The sequence below is a fragment of the Pongo abelii genome, chromosome 7, assembly GCF_028885655.2.
Source record: "Pongo abelii isolate AG06213 chromosome 7, NHGRI_mPonAbe1-v2.0_pri, whole genome shotgun sequence".
Taxonomy (NCBI): Eukaryota; Metazoa; Chordata; class Mammalia; order Primates; family Hominidae; genus Pongo; species Pongo abelii.
Window position 1 is genome coordinate 203,310 of NC_071992.2, and position 16,390 is coordinate 219,699.

Here is a 16,390-nt window from a genome sequence, read left to right on the forward strand (position 1 = left end):
CCCCACATTCTTTTTTCCTAATTGGAAAAAACTATTCACGCTGCTCCTCCAGGGCATTTCAACCTTCTAGAAAGATCCGACAAGATTCGAAACTGTTTATAAAGAGAAGGTGCTTGTGCCTGAATGCTGAGTGTGAGCGCGCAGTGATGCCCTAGAGTGCAGGCATCCCGGGCTTGGCGCCCAGGGGGTGGAAATACGGCCGCAGGGTGGAAATGCGGCGGCGGGGCTGCCCAGGCTCCTGTGGGACCCGCGCGGCGCGGGCACGCACATTCTCGGGGACGCGCGTCCTCAGGCCACGCGAACGGCTGAAGGCCCTGGCCAGCGTCCTCCCGTGAAGACCCAGACCGGCGTCGTCACCCGCCGCGCAGGCCTAAATCTCAGGTCTTCACCGTCATCTCCCGGCGATCGCAGGGATCTCGGGTACCGACCGTGCCAGTCCCTGCCCACCTGAGCCACGCCCCCACGCCCCCACGCCTCCACGCCCGGCACTCTGGACGCGCGCGGAGGGCGGGGAAGACCCTACTACGCAGGCGCACGCTGCGGGCGCCAGGACCCGGCAGCAACACTGCCACGCGGATCCGCGCCGGCCAATGAGCATGCCCAGGGGCGGGGCTTTCCTGCAGGGCCCGGGAGGCGGCGGCCCACTTCCGGCAATAATCGCCTGGTCGTCGTCAGGTGCGGGCGCAGGTGGCCGGCGCGCCCGTTGGGCACTGGGGGCCGCGGGCGCGTCAGGTGAAGACTGGGGGCAGCAGGCGCGCTAGGTAGGTACAGGGGTGCCGCGGGCGCGTCAGGTGAAGATTGGGGCTCGCGGGCGCGTCAAGTGGGGAGGAGGGGCCATGGGCGAGTCAGGTGAAGACCGGGGGCCACGGGCGAGTCAGGTGAAGACCGGGGGCGGCGGGCGCGTCAGGTGGGGACGGGGCCTGTGGGAGGGTCAGGTGGGGACCGGGGGCCGCGGGCGCGTCAGGTGGGGACGGGGTTGTCGCGGGCGCGTCAGGTGGGGACGGGATTGTCGCGTGCGCGTCTGGTGAGGTCTGGGTCCGCGGGCGCGTCAGGTAGGGACGATGGGCCGCGGGCGCGTCAGGTGGGGTCTGGGGGGCGGCCGGCGGGTGTGGAGGGTTCAGGGAGCTGCGGGCGAGTCAGGTGGGCACGGGGGCCGCCCACAGGTGCACCGCGTGTCCTCAGCCGCTTCCCCTGCCCACCTTCTGCAACCCCTTCCCGCCCCCACCCTCCTGGGCCGTCTTGCAGGCCCGAGCTTGTGTCCGCCTCGCTGGGCAAGGTGTTTCGGGGACTCCTCCTGCCCGCGTTTGTCCTCCGGGCCCAGCCCTTGCCTCTTCGCCGGTGGACACCTGCTGGGTGTGACCCCGCATTCCTCCAGGCCACTCTGCCCTGTCTGCTGCTTACCTTAACTTGCTCTTTTTCCCTACTCCTGGTCTGTGGCTCTGGCTCTGTCTCCTCCCTTAATTTCTTTCCATGCTTATTTTTCTTGCAGCAGACACTAATTTTGCATCCTTCCCCTCACAGTAAGCTCAATTTGACCTTTTTCTCAATTAGATTCCACCTCTTTCCTTGGGCCTATTCAAACTCATTTTGAAGACTAAAGAATCTAGAGAACCATTTCTTCCCTTATGAAGCTGTCTCTTGCTGCCTCCAAATCCTTACCATCCGGCCCTAATCAGAAAAGACGTTTACTCTTTCATATTCTGTTTTCTCCTCGTCTTTACATGTTTACCTTTCCCATGAGGAATCTGTGATTATCTGTAAGTCCTTAGAGTAAATCTTATTTCAGACTGTCAGCGTTCAGTTTGCCATTTTTTTTAATGTCCTTTCTGGATCAAATTTGTCCACGCTTATAAGCAAAACAAATAAGGGAACACATGTGGTCTTTTAAAATGGATTGGAGTTTTCTTTCCTGTCTTGTTTCCCTTGTTTTAGTGCCTTTATATTTAGATTCATCATTACTTGAAATCATATTAGTGATATGTAATAGACGGTAAAAAAAAAAAAAGTTAAAAAGCTTATAATTTAATGGTATCTGTTTTAATAGGGTTTTCAGGAACTGCAATTTTAAACGTAGTGCTTAGGAGCATGGATCCTGGAGTGAGACTCCATCATTTTGAATCCCAGCTCCACTGAACTCTTTGCCTCAGTGTCTTCATCTATAAAATAGATAATGAAACTTGTAAAACAAGAATAATGTTTTCTACCTTGGAGGACAATGTAAGCATTAAATGAGACAACATATGTAGATTGTTTAGAGTAATGCGTAGCCTATAGTAAGCTCTAATAAATGTTTGCCATTATTATTAAGAAAAAATATGCTTGTTGAAGGAAAGACCTTTTTTTTTGTTCTGAGTCTCTCATGCCAAGAGTTTCCACCAGCAAATGAACTTCATGAAGTCCTTTTCTACTGAAGTAACCCACCCACATGTCCTACCACGAAATAGAAATTAAGGGAAGATTTAAAATAGTTAATCATTGTTGGCTGTCTGAAATAAGTTGGCATAAAATGTGCTTAAAATTTGCAGATTATACAAGCTACACCCTTTGAGTGCTTGCTCTTAAAAATTTAATAATTTTCAGGAGTAATTTCTAGTTTTTTTGTATTTGCAAATTCCCAAAACAAAGGTAATTTTAATTAAAATAAGCGTATAAAGCTCTAGCAATTCACTTTTTTTAGCTGAACAAATACATTCCCATTAAAAGCCGTGGGTCGTCATCATTCTATAAAACTTTAGTAACATTGTTTTCTGATTTACCAACTCAGATGCCTCAGATTGGGAGTATTTTTGAAAACTTGAGATCCAGACCCCAGACCTTTTAAATTGCAACTTGTCTTTTTTTTGTTGTTGTTGTTGTTTTTAATCTGCATCCAGAGTTTGTGCTTTAGTTCATGAGCTGTATAGATTATGCTTTAAGATGAAACTTCATTGTGATCCAAAGAGCGTACCATAACAAATCTGTGAAGTACAGACATCTTCAGAGAAACAAATTTTTTCCTCTGTGTTGAAAATAAGCCTTTGGGCATGGACTATTTTTTTATTTCCATGGCTGCATTTCACTCCTTTCAACCCTTAAAAAATCAAACTTAGCAGCTGAGAGATTCAGACCAAACTATTCATTTCTCACTGACTTGCCAAAATGAACTATCTGTAGAGTTTAGGTAGTTGTAAATAATTGGTTATATTAATGGAAACACTAGGCAGGCTCTTTATGTAAATGTTATAAAGATTGTGAAACTAGAAGATAAGTGTATTAAATGATGAGTGGGCATAGTGTCTAAATAGGTAAGTACAATGTTTGTGTGTCATCAAGTTTTAACATATTTTGTTAGCTGAGGATACCGGGATGTACATAGGACAGTCATCCAGATAAGGTTCTGTTGGCAAGATGTTTTTTGCCTAGTTGTTTTTTTCTGTCTCCATGTTTTTCATCTGATCTATCCTACAAGCCCTAGAAAATTATTATTCTCAAAACAACACTGCTTACACTGATCTGTTGCTGAAAAACGTTTAATTACTGACAGAATAAAGTCTAAACGCCTTTGATATTCTTTGATATTCTTCTATGATCTGGCTTCTAGTCACTTTTCCAGCTTATGTACCAGTCCTCTGATAAACTTTCTCCATTTTATCCGGTCTTTTCTGCTTATTTTTCTCAAATTGTGGCACACATTTTGACCTTTATTCACCCACCATTCCCATGATTGATATTTTTTGCCTTGCCTCTCCATTTATTTAAGATCTAACCATGCTTTAGGGCCAAGATTAAGTCCTAGTTTCTTGTCAGAGCTTTCCCAGCTGATTTGCTTTCTGCTCAAATTTATTCTCTCTTTACCACAAGTTACAAGATTGTGGACATATGTGTATGTATGTATGTATACATGCACACGCACATATCTACATGTAAACACACTTTATTATATTACATTTGTATGGAATTTGTGTGTGTTTTGCTATTGTTCTTTTTTAGTTCCTTAGCTAAATTGCACACTTTTGAGGGCAGGAACACCTAGCATAATAACATGTAGTTGGTGCTCAAATGTTTGTCATTGAAGTAATCTTGTATTTGGTCTGTTAGCAATATTTTTCAGGATTATCCACTTGATTTTTTTTTTAAACATAGATTTCTGAATTCACAGTTTCAAGTGGATATGGAGAGATAATTTGATAATTATCAGAGATGTTCCTAGCAGCCATTTTCTGTTGTATGTGTGTTATGAGACTCAAGGTGCCACTTCAGACAGTCATCTGCTACTTCATGGTCTTTGCCGCCTTTGGTGGGAATGTTCTTGAAAATCATAAAATCAGCTGTATGCTATTAGAGACAGTTTTAGATAACTCTAGATCGACTGAACATGGGCATTGAGTTTTGCATTTTAGGATGTTCAGTAGTTGTGAAGCAGGTCTGTGAGACAAAGTTTATCAAAATTGTTTTGAAATTTAAGGAATAAAGTATTTTCTAAAGCAAGAATTTAAATTAATCATTATGTGACGGAAAAAGATACGTTCTGACTATAAATCAGTTTAGCAAGGTTTGAGATTTTCTTCATGTAGAGAATAATTACTTCATCATACATTTGCTACACCAGTCAAGAATTAAGCATTTGTGGTTGATCCAGGAATATTGTTGAAGTCTATGTACTTTCCTTCCTTTTTTTTTTTCTGTGTCTTCTAGAATTGTATAAGTGCCCATTTAATAGCTTGTTTTTTGTTAATTATACTAAATATAGTTCGGAGGTGATGTTTGGAGATGTTTATCTCTCATTTATTTTCCATGATGTAAATATTCTACATTATTCTGTATGATATAAATATTCTACATTATAAAATACTCAAGTCTGTTCAGGACATGAAATTAAAGTAACACATTACAGAAACCACTTTTGCTTGAGTAATTCAGCTACCTTTCTGTAGCTAAATTCAACATATATTTTCAACTCTTGCCATGCTTGGCGTTTTTATAACATTTTCGTCTCTGTCGATCATTTCTTTCTTGAAATACATTTTTCTCCTGACTTCCTACTTCTCCTTCTACCTTTTTGGCTCTTCCTTTTCAGTTTTTCTTCTTGGCTTATATCTGCTGGTCTCTTAAGTGGTGATGTTTCTTAGGGTTTTTTTCTTGGCTCTCTTGATTTCCCTCTCTACATATTCTGTGATATTATTTGTGTGGTTTTGATTAGTATCTAAATGCTCATGATTTTCCTCTTTCTCTCCAGTCTAACTCTCTTCTGAACCATGGATCTATATATTTATTCATTCAGTAAATAAATATTTATTGAGCTCCTGTTGTTTTCCTGGCATTGTTCAAGGTAATGGAATACAGACCTGAACAAGACATGGTATTTTCTTGGAGGAAAACAGATGATAAACACGCTAATCATTTCAGACAGCCCTTACAACTATGAAGGCACTAGATAATGGCTTAGACTGGTAGGGGTGGGGTTGAGGCAGCAGAAGGGTGCTGTTTGGAGAGGGAGTCAGGGAGCCTTTCTGGGATGTGACATTTTGAATCAGCAGTGTGAACATCTGAGGTAATTTTTAGCCTCATGCACAGTCTCACTGTGTATGAGAATCACCTGTGGACCTTTAAAAACTACTTAAACTTAGCCTTCACCCCCAAATATTCATATTTAACTGAACTAAGATGGGACTATGCACTTGAATGTTTAAAAAGCTTCCTGTGATGTTAATGCACAGCAGTAGTTGAAAATCACTGATCAAGAGGAGCAGAAATTAAGTCAATGGGAAGAACTAGCATTTGAAGTCTCGCTTTTATCAAATTGTGAGCTTCACAAAGTTAATCACGAAGTTGCATCATTTTTTAAGTCATAATTTTTATACCTGGAATCTAGTATTTCAAACTGAACAGGCATGTCCAAAGCTGAAATTAATATCCCTTGTCTCTCCTTTCCTAATAAAACCCTGCTGTTCCTTCTGTATGTCTTATCCCAGAACCAGGGGCTACAAAACAAAATCTAGATAACTTCCTTGATTTCCTCCTCACGTTTCCAGCCAGTCTTCAAGTACTGTTTGACTCTGTCTCCTAAATGTTTCTGCAGTCTCTGCTCTTCTGTTTCTTTTGCCACTGTACACTCTCACCTTTTAAAGGCCAACATTCAGAAGCCTCCAGTCCCAACTACTTTCTTCCAGGTGACCCTCACCCCATACCTTCTCCCAGTGTGATACTGAGTTCTTTGTAAACCACAAATCTAATTGAATCACTTACCTGCTTACGTCCCTTTTTTGGCCCCTCATTGCCCTCAGAATAGCATCCAGCTCCTCTGACTTAATCCAGCCTTAAATGACTTCTCCATCCTTAATTCTGGCCCACTCTCTCTCATCTATTCTAAGCTTCAACCAAACTGAACTACTTAGAGTTGCTGAACATGAATACATTTCATTTTCGGTTGCCCCTAACTTCTGGCAAAGAGAGAATACTTGTTTGGGATAATATTCCCTATTCCACACTCCCTGACCCCTGCTTGTTTTTCAGGTATGAGCTTGATAATGTCACCTCTGGTAAACCTTTCATGGGATATGCAGTATTAGGCCAGTAAAACCACCTTTACTTACCCCATTTTATCACTTTAGTACAATCAAAGTACTGTGTTCTTGTCACTGTCACCAATGTCCAGCCAACGTTTAATTAATGAGCAGACATTTAAATGTTAAGAACTTTAATCTTTAAAATTATATGAGTAAATGTTCTAAGTGAAAAGAAACTTTTATGAATTATATATACTTTTTAACATAAATTAACTTTTTCATAGGAGAACTATGCCATTTTTGGGTCAGGACTGGAGATCTCCTGGATGGAGTTGGATTAAGACAGAAGATGGCTGGAAGAGATGTGAATCCTGTAGTCAAAAACTTGAAAGAGAGAATAACCATTGTAACATCAGTCACAGCATGTAAGTTACAGCTGAGCAGAACCATGCCATTTGCCAGTTTAGCATGTATGGCCTTACCTATTTTTCAAGTCCCTGCAAAGCTCTATAACTTTTGAGACTTGCCCACCCAGAAGGCTGGTGTGAAGAAACAAGTTATTTAGCTAAAAAATGAGGCTAGTAGATTGCCTAATGTTCATACATAGGTGCTTTTTTTTTTTTTTTTAATTTAAAACATTTAATCCTCACAATAATTGGGAGAGAGGTATTATTATTAATCCCACATTATAGCTGAGGAACCTGAGGAAATTAAAATACACAGTTTTGGTGGCATATATCAGAGATGTAATAATAGTGGCTTACACAAGACAAATCAGTTTTTCTCCCTTGAAAGCCTGAGTTGGCATGATGACTTTGCTTGTAACATTGTCAAGGGGCCAAGCAGTCTGTCTTGTTGCTCTGCCATCCCAAGAGTGCAGCCTTACCTGCGTGGTCCAAAACGGTGTATTACCTGCCACGTTTGCGCTCAGGCCGAAGGGTAGGTGGGGTTGGTGAGACACAACCTGTGTTTCAGTGGCACAGCCCAAAAGTTACATGCATCGCGTTGCCCACACCTTGTTGGCTAGAGCACTAGTGCAAGGGAGGCTGGGGGTTGTGGCCCAGCCATGTGTCCAGATAAAAACCAGAGACTGCATGAGCACAGAACCAGGGTAGGTGGCTATCGTATGATGACTACAGTGTCTACCACAGTGGTGTTGGAGAATTTGGAGGGCTAGGAAGGTCTTGAGGATAGCGTCCTCTAGAATGTCATGAGTCTAGTCATTTATTGTATATTATTTTACATTTGTGTAATTATCAACTGTGTGCTTGATGGGCCACATGTTTTTGTGACTGAAGTTTAGTAACTTTAGACCAGAGACTGGTTTTTGCAGTATTTGAAGCAGAAATTAATTTTCTATTTTAGTTACAGTGAGGATAACTCATAATATTTGTTAAACTTATATTGTAGCAGTTCTCTGCCACACTAAGATGTATTTAATGTTGATAGCTGTAAAACTTATTTAAAGCTTGTAATTATGCTGTTGGTATTGCCTGTTATACAGTTACGAATTTTCTAGGTCATTTTTACTATCTTTTAATTTTTATGGCAATTTTTTTAAAATTTAAAGATGGTTGGCTATATCTAGAAATGTTAATTGTCTCACATTTACTCCCAATAGCCAGTATTAAATGTGGATTTTAGGATGGGGAGATATATTACAGAATGTCAATTAAAAAAAAGCTGTAATGCTTGAAGTACGGTGTTACTGCTGCATCTGTGGTGAGGAATTTGTGGGAATTTGTCTTTTTCCCTCATGTATTCTTTTTCCCATCATCTCAAACACATTTTAAATGTCTGAGAATTTTTTTTTTTCTGCTGCACACATAGAATTAGAAAATACAGTCGAGATATGTTTTCTTTGCATAACTTGCTACCCCTCTGTCTCCCTTTCCCCTTCCCCCAAACTTACCTACAGATCCACCGCTTTGAACCAATGGCTGCTAACACAAGCATCCCTGCGCAAAAAGTTTTATGACAGCAACCCTGGCTACCCTCTGTGGGGCACAGTGAGCGAGAACTAGTCAGCACCACCTTTTACCCCACCTAGTTGCTTTTCAGTACTGGGATCCCCCACCTTCCTACTCTGCCATTTTGTTCATCTTCCTCTGACTTCTGTCCATTCCTACCAAAATGCAAATCCAAACCTGTGGGTAGAGGCTGTTGGTGACCTGAAACTGCAGCAGATGTTTAATATATCCTTTCTCTGGAAGGAAAAGCCATTTAACTTTGAACCTAAAATTGATTTTAAAAAGATAAGACCATATGTAATCACCATTTAAAATCACTATATAAATGGCCTTCTCTTTCCCCCACATGTCTTTGAGAAACATAGTACTCCCAATTCTTTGATTAAAGGTGGGCTTTCTAAACTTAGGAAAAGAACTATAGTAAAAATAATTTAGGTAGTCAAGATTCTACGTAACTTTGTTAATTTTCTTTTCTGTGAATGTGTGTGAAAACAGAAGGCCTTTAGTATCCTTCTGCTTACTTTTCAACTCATTTTAGTTTTAAAAGTTTAGCCAGTTCATACTCTGAATCCTTGATTAAGCTGCTCTTTTAAGCAACATTCATGATATTACTGAGGTGTAAACATAATTTGATGGACAGAGGATTCATCTTAACCCTGACCTAAGGAAGCCTTTTATTAGGCTGTTGATTCAGAATAGAAGGTAGGTCGGCTGGGGTCCAGATTGAAGAGAGGACAGCCAGTTAAGGGTTTCAGTAGACAGGTGAGAAATGTTGAGGGCTGCCTATGGTGATGTCTGCACAGCTGGACAGAGGGTCAGGATCAGTAAAAGAGTGAGTCACAGATTGATTGGACTCGCCAAAAGGGTGGTCCTGAGAAGGAATAAAGGAAATATATTGAAGAAGAGTGTCTAAATACTATATATCTTTAAGAATTTCTAACTTTTTCCATCAGATTTTAGTATTATTATGGGCACTGTAATTGCCTATAGTTATTTCAGTATAACTATAGGCACTGTTGAGGATATATAAGAAGTTGTTCCTTGTCTTTTATGAAGTTGACATTTGACAAGGGTGTGTGTAGTCAAACATAACGCATTCAGCTCAGTCTTGGCAGAGATGCTTCTGGGTTCTTTGCATTCAATTTTCTAAGTCTTTTTTATTGCATTATTTTTATACCTCATAAAACATTATATTTTCTATTCAAATTTGAATGTCTTAACGCTTATTTTGGTAATTTGGTTCTCAGTGGGCTTAGCAATGGGGGCCATCATAATTTAAGGTTCTACCAAAATTATCTTCAACTTTAGTAGTTCCCAGGATATCCCAAGATAATGGAATTCTATAAAAAGCATTTTTAAATTGTGTATCCCCCAAGGAAACAAGATAGAAGAAGCTACATTTTTGGTTCACTTATGAGAATGTGAACATAGTCTCTGGTTACCATGAGGGATAGAGAATTCAGGGGATCCTTCTAGCTCTTGAAGTATGTACTGGGCTCGAAAGCCACTGTACCTTGGAGAGGAGACATCCTGTATCCATTTAAGTAAATCCTTGTTAGACACACCTTGAGCTAAACACACCAATCAGCACCCTGTGTTTAGCTCAAGGTTTGTGAGTGCACCAGTCGACACTCTGTGTCTAGCTGCTCTGGTGGGGCCTTGGAGAACCTTTGTGTCTAGCTCAGGGATTGTAAACACACCAATCAGCACTCTGTATCTAGCTCAAGGTTTGTAAACACACCAGTCAGCACCCTGTGTCTAGCTCAGGGTTTGTGAGTGCACCAATTGACACTCTGTATCTAGCTGCTCTGGTGGGGCCTTGGAGAACCTTTATGTCTAGCTCAGCGATTGTAAACACACCAGTCGGCACTCTGTATCTAGCTCAAGGTTTGTAAACACACCAATCAGCACCCTGTGTCTAGCTCAAGGTTTGTGAATGCACCAATCGACACTCTATCTAACTGCTCTGGTGGGGCCTTGGAGAACCTGTATGTCGAAACTCTGTATCTAACTAATCTGATGGGGACATGGAGAACCTTTGTATCTAGCTCAGGGATTGTAAACGCACCAATCAGCACCCTGTCAAAACAGGCCACTCGGCTCTACCAATCAGCAGGATGAGGGTGGGGCCAGATAAGAGAATAAAAGCAGGCTGCCCGAGCCAGCATTGGCAACCCGCTCGGGTCCCCTTCCACACTGTGGAAGCTTTGTTCTTTCACTCTTTGCAATAAATCTTGCTACTGCTCACTTCGGGTCCACCCTGCTTTTATGAGCTGTAACACTCACCGCGAAGATCTGCAGCTTCACTCCTGAACCCAGTGAGAGCACGAGCCCACGGGGAGGAAGGAACAACTCCAGACACGCTGCCTTAAGAGCTGTAACACTCAACGCAAAGGTCTGCAGCTTCACTCCTGAGCCAGCGGGACTACGAACCCACCCGAAGGAAGAAACTCCGAACACATCCGAACATCAGAAGGAACAAACTCCAGACGCGCCACCTTAAGAGCTGTAACACTCACCGCGAGGGTCTGCGACTTCATTCTTGAAGTCAGTGAGACCAAGAACCCGCCAATTCCGGACACATTAGCACATTGGAATTTTCCCCTTAGGATCTTTAGAGTATTGTTAAGGTTTCAGCAAAAATCCAGATGGCCTTCCTGATGGCCTTTCTTTAGTGACTGGAAAGAAAAAATTAATTTCAATGTTGGACTCAGCACTAACTGTTTCAAGCAGTATTTGTTAGTGCCTCTTAAATTAATGATTTTCTCTGGATTGTAAACTCTTTTCTCTGACTTTAATATTATCTCTTCCCCAAATTTGTGGGTTTTGTCGATTATAAAGCAACATGTGCTCTTTGTAAATGAAAAACAACAAAAAATTCATGCAGTCCTGAAGCATAGAACGTGAAGGGTGAAGTTCCCCTTGTCTAGCTCAGATCCTTTTCTGCACAGTCACCTCCTGCATAGTCGTGCTCACCAGATGTCAGAGTCTGCAAAGAATCGCGGTCATTTTTTCCACCCCAGTCCCTGCTGTTGCCTGGTGGTTTCGGTGTCCACCTGTAGGACTCACAGCTTCTGGCCTTAGTACTGTTCTTTTTGTTCCTAGGATCTCCTTCTCTCCTCTCCCCTTCTCTGTCTCAGCCACGCACTCCCATGGTCCAAACCCATGAATTCGGGCATCCCAGTCCTTAAGCATAATCTTCGCACCTTCCAGATTTCCTGACTACCACCTCAACCGTTGCCTTATTTTTTCTATCCTATCAACCTTCTTTTTATCATGTCTCCTTTTGTCCAGCTTATAGTCCATGATCCATTGTTTCAGTAACACTCTTGCCAATACCCTAAACTCCATCCCAGTCTTTTTTTAAAAAACACACTCAAATGGCATATTCCCAACCCTAAATGAACCAACACATGAGCAGTGAAGAAATATAAGAAAGAAGATTCACACCAGAGAACACAGTGGGGACATCATCAGTTCACTCACTTGCTTCCTTCTGAATTTATTCTCCCATTGCTTGATCCTCCTTGTTCACCCACTCATTTATTTGCTCTTTTCACTTGCTCACTCATTTATTCTTCTACTCATTCTGTAAACTGATGTTTCTTGGTCACCTGCTATGTGCCTTTAGGGCCCCCATGCGGCCCACAGCCCCACTGTGTTTGCTTGGTTGGCCTGCTGTACTCCTTTTTGTGTTATCAATATTTCAAACTCCTTCACTCTCCTCTGATGTTCGGCTCCCTACATACCTCCTTCCCCATCTTTTCAAAACAACCAGATCTCTTGTGTCACCAGGAAATCCAGAGCCATCAGACTTTTTCTCAGAACCTTAAGTTGATTTAAAATTTTCATCTTTATTTATCCTGAATCTTTATTTTTTGTCCAGAACACTTGAGATATTCTGAACAGAGGCTTATTTTCGTTAATTATCTCACAGGGAACAGTAAGTGTGTTGCCCTTTGCCTGTTGATTACCCCCAGGGGTAGAGTCATAGGGATTTTTCCTACATGAGTGGTAGTGGCTTTTCTCTGCTCTTGATGGGAAGGACACAGCTTTCCCCACCCCTCCAGAAAGGGTTTCCTTGGAAATGGAATGGGCCAGATTCCTACCTCTACTCCTTTGTTGGGTAGATAAAATCTACCCAGGAGCCAGACTTAGAGATGTCTCTGGTCTTATTATTACACATACTGTTACACCTGTTTAGTCCACAATATATTAAGGATTTACTATGTGCTATGGTGTCAGGATACAGCAATAAATGAAACATGAAAACCCATGTCTGGTGGAGCTTGCATTCTGGTGAAACAGATAGGCAGCGGACAAGATGAGTTCCGCAGTGTAGTAAGTGTAATAGTATGTGGGAGATAAGAAATGCTAAGGATGGGTGGTGTTAGAGGAAGATCTACAGAGAGTGGCCTCTAAGAAGGCATCTGTGGAAGGAAACCTTAGGCAATGAGAGCAGGATGAATGGATGTCTGAGGGCAGGGCCTCCCTGGCAGGGAAAGAAAAAGTGCAAAGGCCTCAAGGCAGGAGTACATCGTCTGGCATATTCAGGGACAGCAGGGTTCCAGCGTGGGTAAGGGGAGCCCGGAAGCGGGGCCGGTAGGAGACAAGATCCCAGCGTGACTGGGTCCCGGCTGTGAAGTACCTGTTGTCATAGTAAGGACTTGGGCTTTTCTGAGTGAAGTGGGGAGTCAGGGTTTTGAGCAGAGGAGTGATTTGTTCAGGCCTATGCTTTAACAGGATTATTCTGGCTACTGTGTTAAAAACAGACTTCCAAGAGGCAGGACAGAAGCAAGTGGACCAGTTCTTAAGAGGCTTGGGTTAACCCCCATGGGAAATGATCATGGCTTGGAGAGAAAGGAGGTGGTGGATGAGGAGGGGCTCAAATCCTGGGTGTATTCTGCAGGTGGAACTGACACATGGAATGTGTATGGTGCAGTAAGAGGGTCGAGGGGTGAGACTAAGACTTTGGCCTGAGCAGCTGGAAGGTGGAGTTCCATTAACTGAAATAACATGTAAATCCACATTATCTTGCACAGGGTCCCTGGGTCTGTGCCTAGGAACAGAACCACAGTGTCACAGGTCATGCACCTCTTTCCCTTTCCAGTGAGGTGGTATCACCATGTTCTCCTCATGCATTGCATGTTCATCCTTTTCCTCCACTTGTATTTCCTGGAAGTTGTTCCATGTCAGTGCATGTTGAGTTCCTCATTCATTATAATGATGGCATTTCATTGTTTAGTTATACCATAACTTATTTGTCCAAGCTTCCACTGACATCATTTTGGCTGTTTCCCACTTTTCATTATTTTTAGTGGTATAGCATGGGTCATCTGTGAATATCTGTTTGCATACTTGTGTGAATATTTATGAAATCTAAGTTCCTAATAGAATTATATATTTAAAATTCTAGTATTGCCACATTACCTTCTGTAATTTTGTACCAGTTTGTACTCTGAATAGTAGTGTACACAGATTCCCATTACTTCACACTTCACCCAAGATGTATGTGTGTCAGTGCAGATTACACACTGCACAAGGGGAGGGTTTCATCATGAGGGAATAATGGCTGAAATGCATCTGTGTGCATTGGGTAGGCTGCATGTGTGTCTTCATCTAAAGGTGCTGTCTGCTCCCATGCCATCTGCGTTTTGGGGACGGTGCACAAGGTGTTTACAGCAGCCTTGTCTTTGTAATTACTTTAACTAGTTTGGTGGGCGAAAAACATTAGACATTTTATTTCTTTTCCTTTCCCTTTCCTTTCCTTTGTTTTGTTCGTTCGTTTGTTCTTTTTTTTTTTTTTTTAATTTGAGATGGAGTCTTGCTCTGTCACCCAGGCTGGAGTGCAGTGGCGTGATCTCGGCTCACTGCAACCTCTGCCTCCCGGGTTCAAGCAATTCTCCTGCCTCAGCCTCCTGAGTAGCTGGGACTACAGGCGCCCACCACCACACCTGGCTAATTTTTGTATTTTTAGTAGAAACAGGGTTTCACCATGTTGACCAGAATGGTCTTGATCTCCTGACCTCAGGTGATGCACCTGCCTCAGCCTCCCAAAGTGCTGGGATTACATGCGTGAGCCACCATGCCCAGCCTATTTCTTTATTAAGTAAGAGAACTCTTTTAAAAGAAATTATATTTCCCCTGTTTACACTTATAAAAAACTAAGAAGATAAGAATAGTTAATTTACAAAACACTAGGATACACAGTGCAACAACAGGAGAAAGCAAAGTTTTTTCAACCAACATAGTTCAATTGGGAAGGGAAAGATTTTTCAACTGGATAAACATGCAAGGAAAAATGAACCTCTACTACTCACTCTTACTGTGGACATAGCATTAATTTTAGGTGGATTGTAGAATGAACTGTAAAAGCTAAAACTGTAAAGTTTTAAGAAGAAAACAGTATTTTCACAATGTAAAGTAGGCAGATTGCTTACCACACAAAAACCACAAACTGTGAAAGAAAAAAAAAGATGAACTTCATATTAAAAACTTATATCTAAAGTCATCATTAGAAAGGCAGAGCAACGGCTAGGCGTGGTGGCTCAGGCCTGTAATCCCAACACTTTGGGAGGCCAAGGCGGGCAGATCACCTGAGGTCAGGAGTTCGAGACCAGCCTGGCCAACATGGTGAAACCCCATCTCTACTAAAAATACAAAAAAAAAAAAAAAAAAAAAAATTAGCTGGGCACGGTGACAGGTGCCTGTAATCCCAGCTACTCAGGAAGCTGAGTCAGGAGAATCCCTTGAACCTGGGAGGCGGAGGTTGCAGTGAGCGGAGATCCTGTCATTGCACTCCAGCCTGGGCAACAAGAGCAAAACTCCATCTCAAAAAGAAAAAAGATAGTTCAACCCTTGTGGAAGTCAGTGTGGCGATTCCTCAGGGATCTAGAACTAGAAATTCCATTTGACCCAGCCATCCCATTACTGGGTATATACCCAAAGGACTATAAATCATGCTGCTATAAAGACACATGCACACATATGTTTATTGCAGCATTATTCACAATAGCAAAGACTTGGAACCAACCCAAATGTCCAACAATGATAGACTGGATTAAGAAAATGTGGCACGTATACACCATGGAGTACTATGCAGCCATAAAAAATGATGAGTTCACGTCCTTTGTAGGGACATGGATGAAATTGGAAATCATCATTCTCAGTAAACTATCGCAAGAACAAAAAACCAAACACCGCATATTCTCACTCATAGGTGGGAATTGAACAATGAGAACACATGGACACAGGAAGGGGAACATCACACTTCGGGGACTGTTGTGGGGTGGGGGGAGGGGGGAGGGATAGCATTGGGAGATATACCTAATGCTAGATGACGAGTTGGTGGGTGCAGTGCACCAGCATGGCACATGTATACATATGTAACTTACCTGCACATTGTGCACATGTACCATAGAGCCTAAAGTAATAATAATAATAATAATAATAATAATAAAAAGAAAAAAAAAAAAAACAAGATTTACTATAAAATATAAAATCACCACAATCAAGAGAGTGGTATGTAGTATTGGCAAAAAGATAGACACACAGGTCAGTGGAACAGAACAGAGGACCCCAGATAAGTCCATACAAATATGGTCGGTTTATTTTTGACAGTGGTGTGAAAGCACTTCTTAATATATTCCATGGAGAAAGTGTAATCTTGTCAACAAATGGTGCTAGAAAACTAGATGTGTATATGCAAAAATAAATAACTAAATAAATAACCTATACAGCTCACATTTTATACAAAAATGAACTCAAAATGGATCATATACCTAAATGTAGAATGTAAAACTGTAGAACTTATGGAAGAAACGCAAAGGAAAGTCTGCATGATCTTGGGCAGAGTTTTTAGATATGATACCAAAAGCACAATCCATAAAAGAAAAAAATCTATAATTTGCATTTTATCAAAATTTTAAAATTCTG

At 41.9% G+C, this 16,390-nt stretch overlaps 1 protein-coding gene across 7 annotated transcripts in view; it reads left to right on the forward strand.

The window, feature by feature from the left end:
• The first annotated feature begins 279 nt into the window (after window positions 1–279).
• Window positions 280–16,390, forward strand: part of FBXO25 (F-box protein 25) — a 64,394-nt gene continuing 48,283 nt past the window's right edge. Inside the window, exons 1-3 of one of the 7 annotated variants that reach the window (XM_054561139.2) lie at window positions 764–878; window positions 2,045–2,217; window positions 6,770–6,910. In XM_054561139.2, coding sequence (XP_054417114.2) covers window positions 2,216–2,217; window positions 6,770–6,910 — 143 coding nt within the window. In that variant the 5' untranslated portion in view covers window positions 764–878; window positions 2,045–2,215. The other 6 variants (XM_054561137.2, XM_054561140.2, XM_054561138.2 and 3 more) reach the window with 6 other exon arrangements.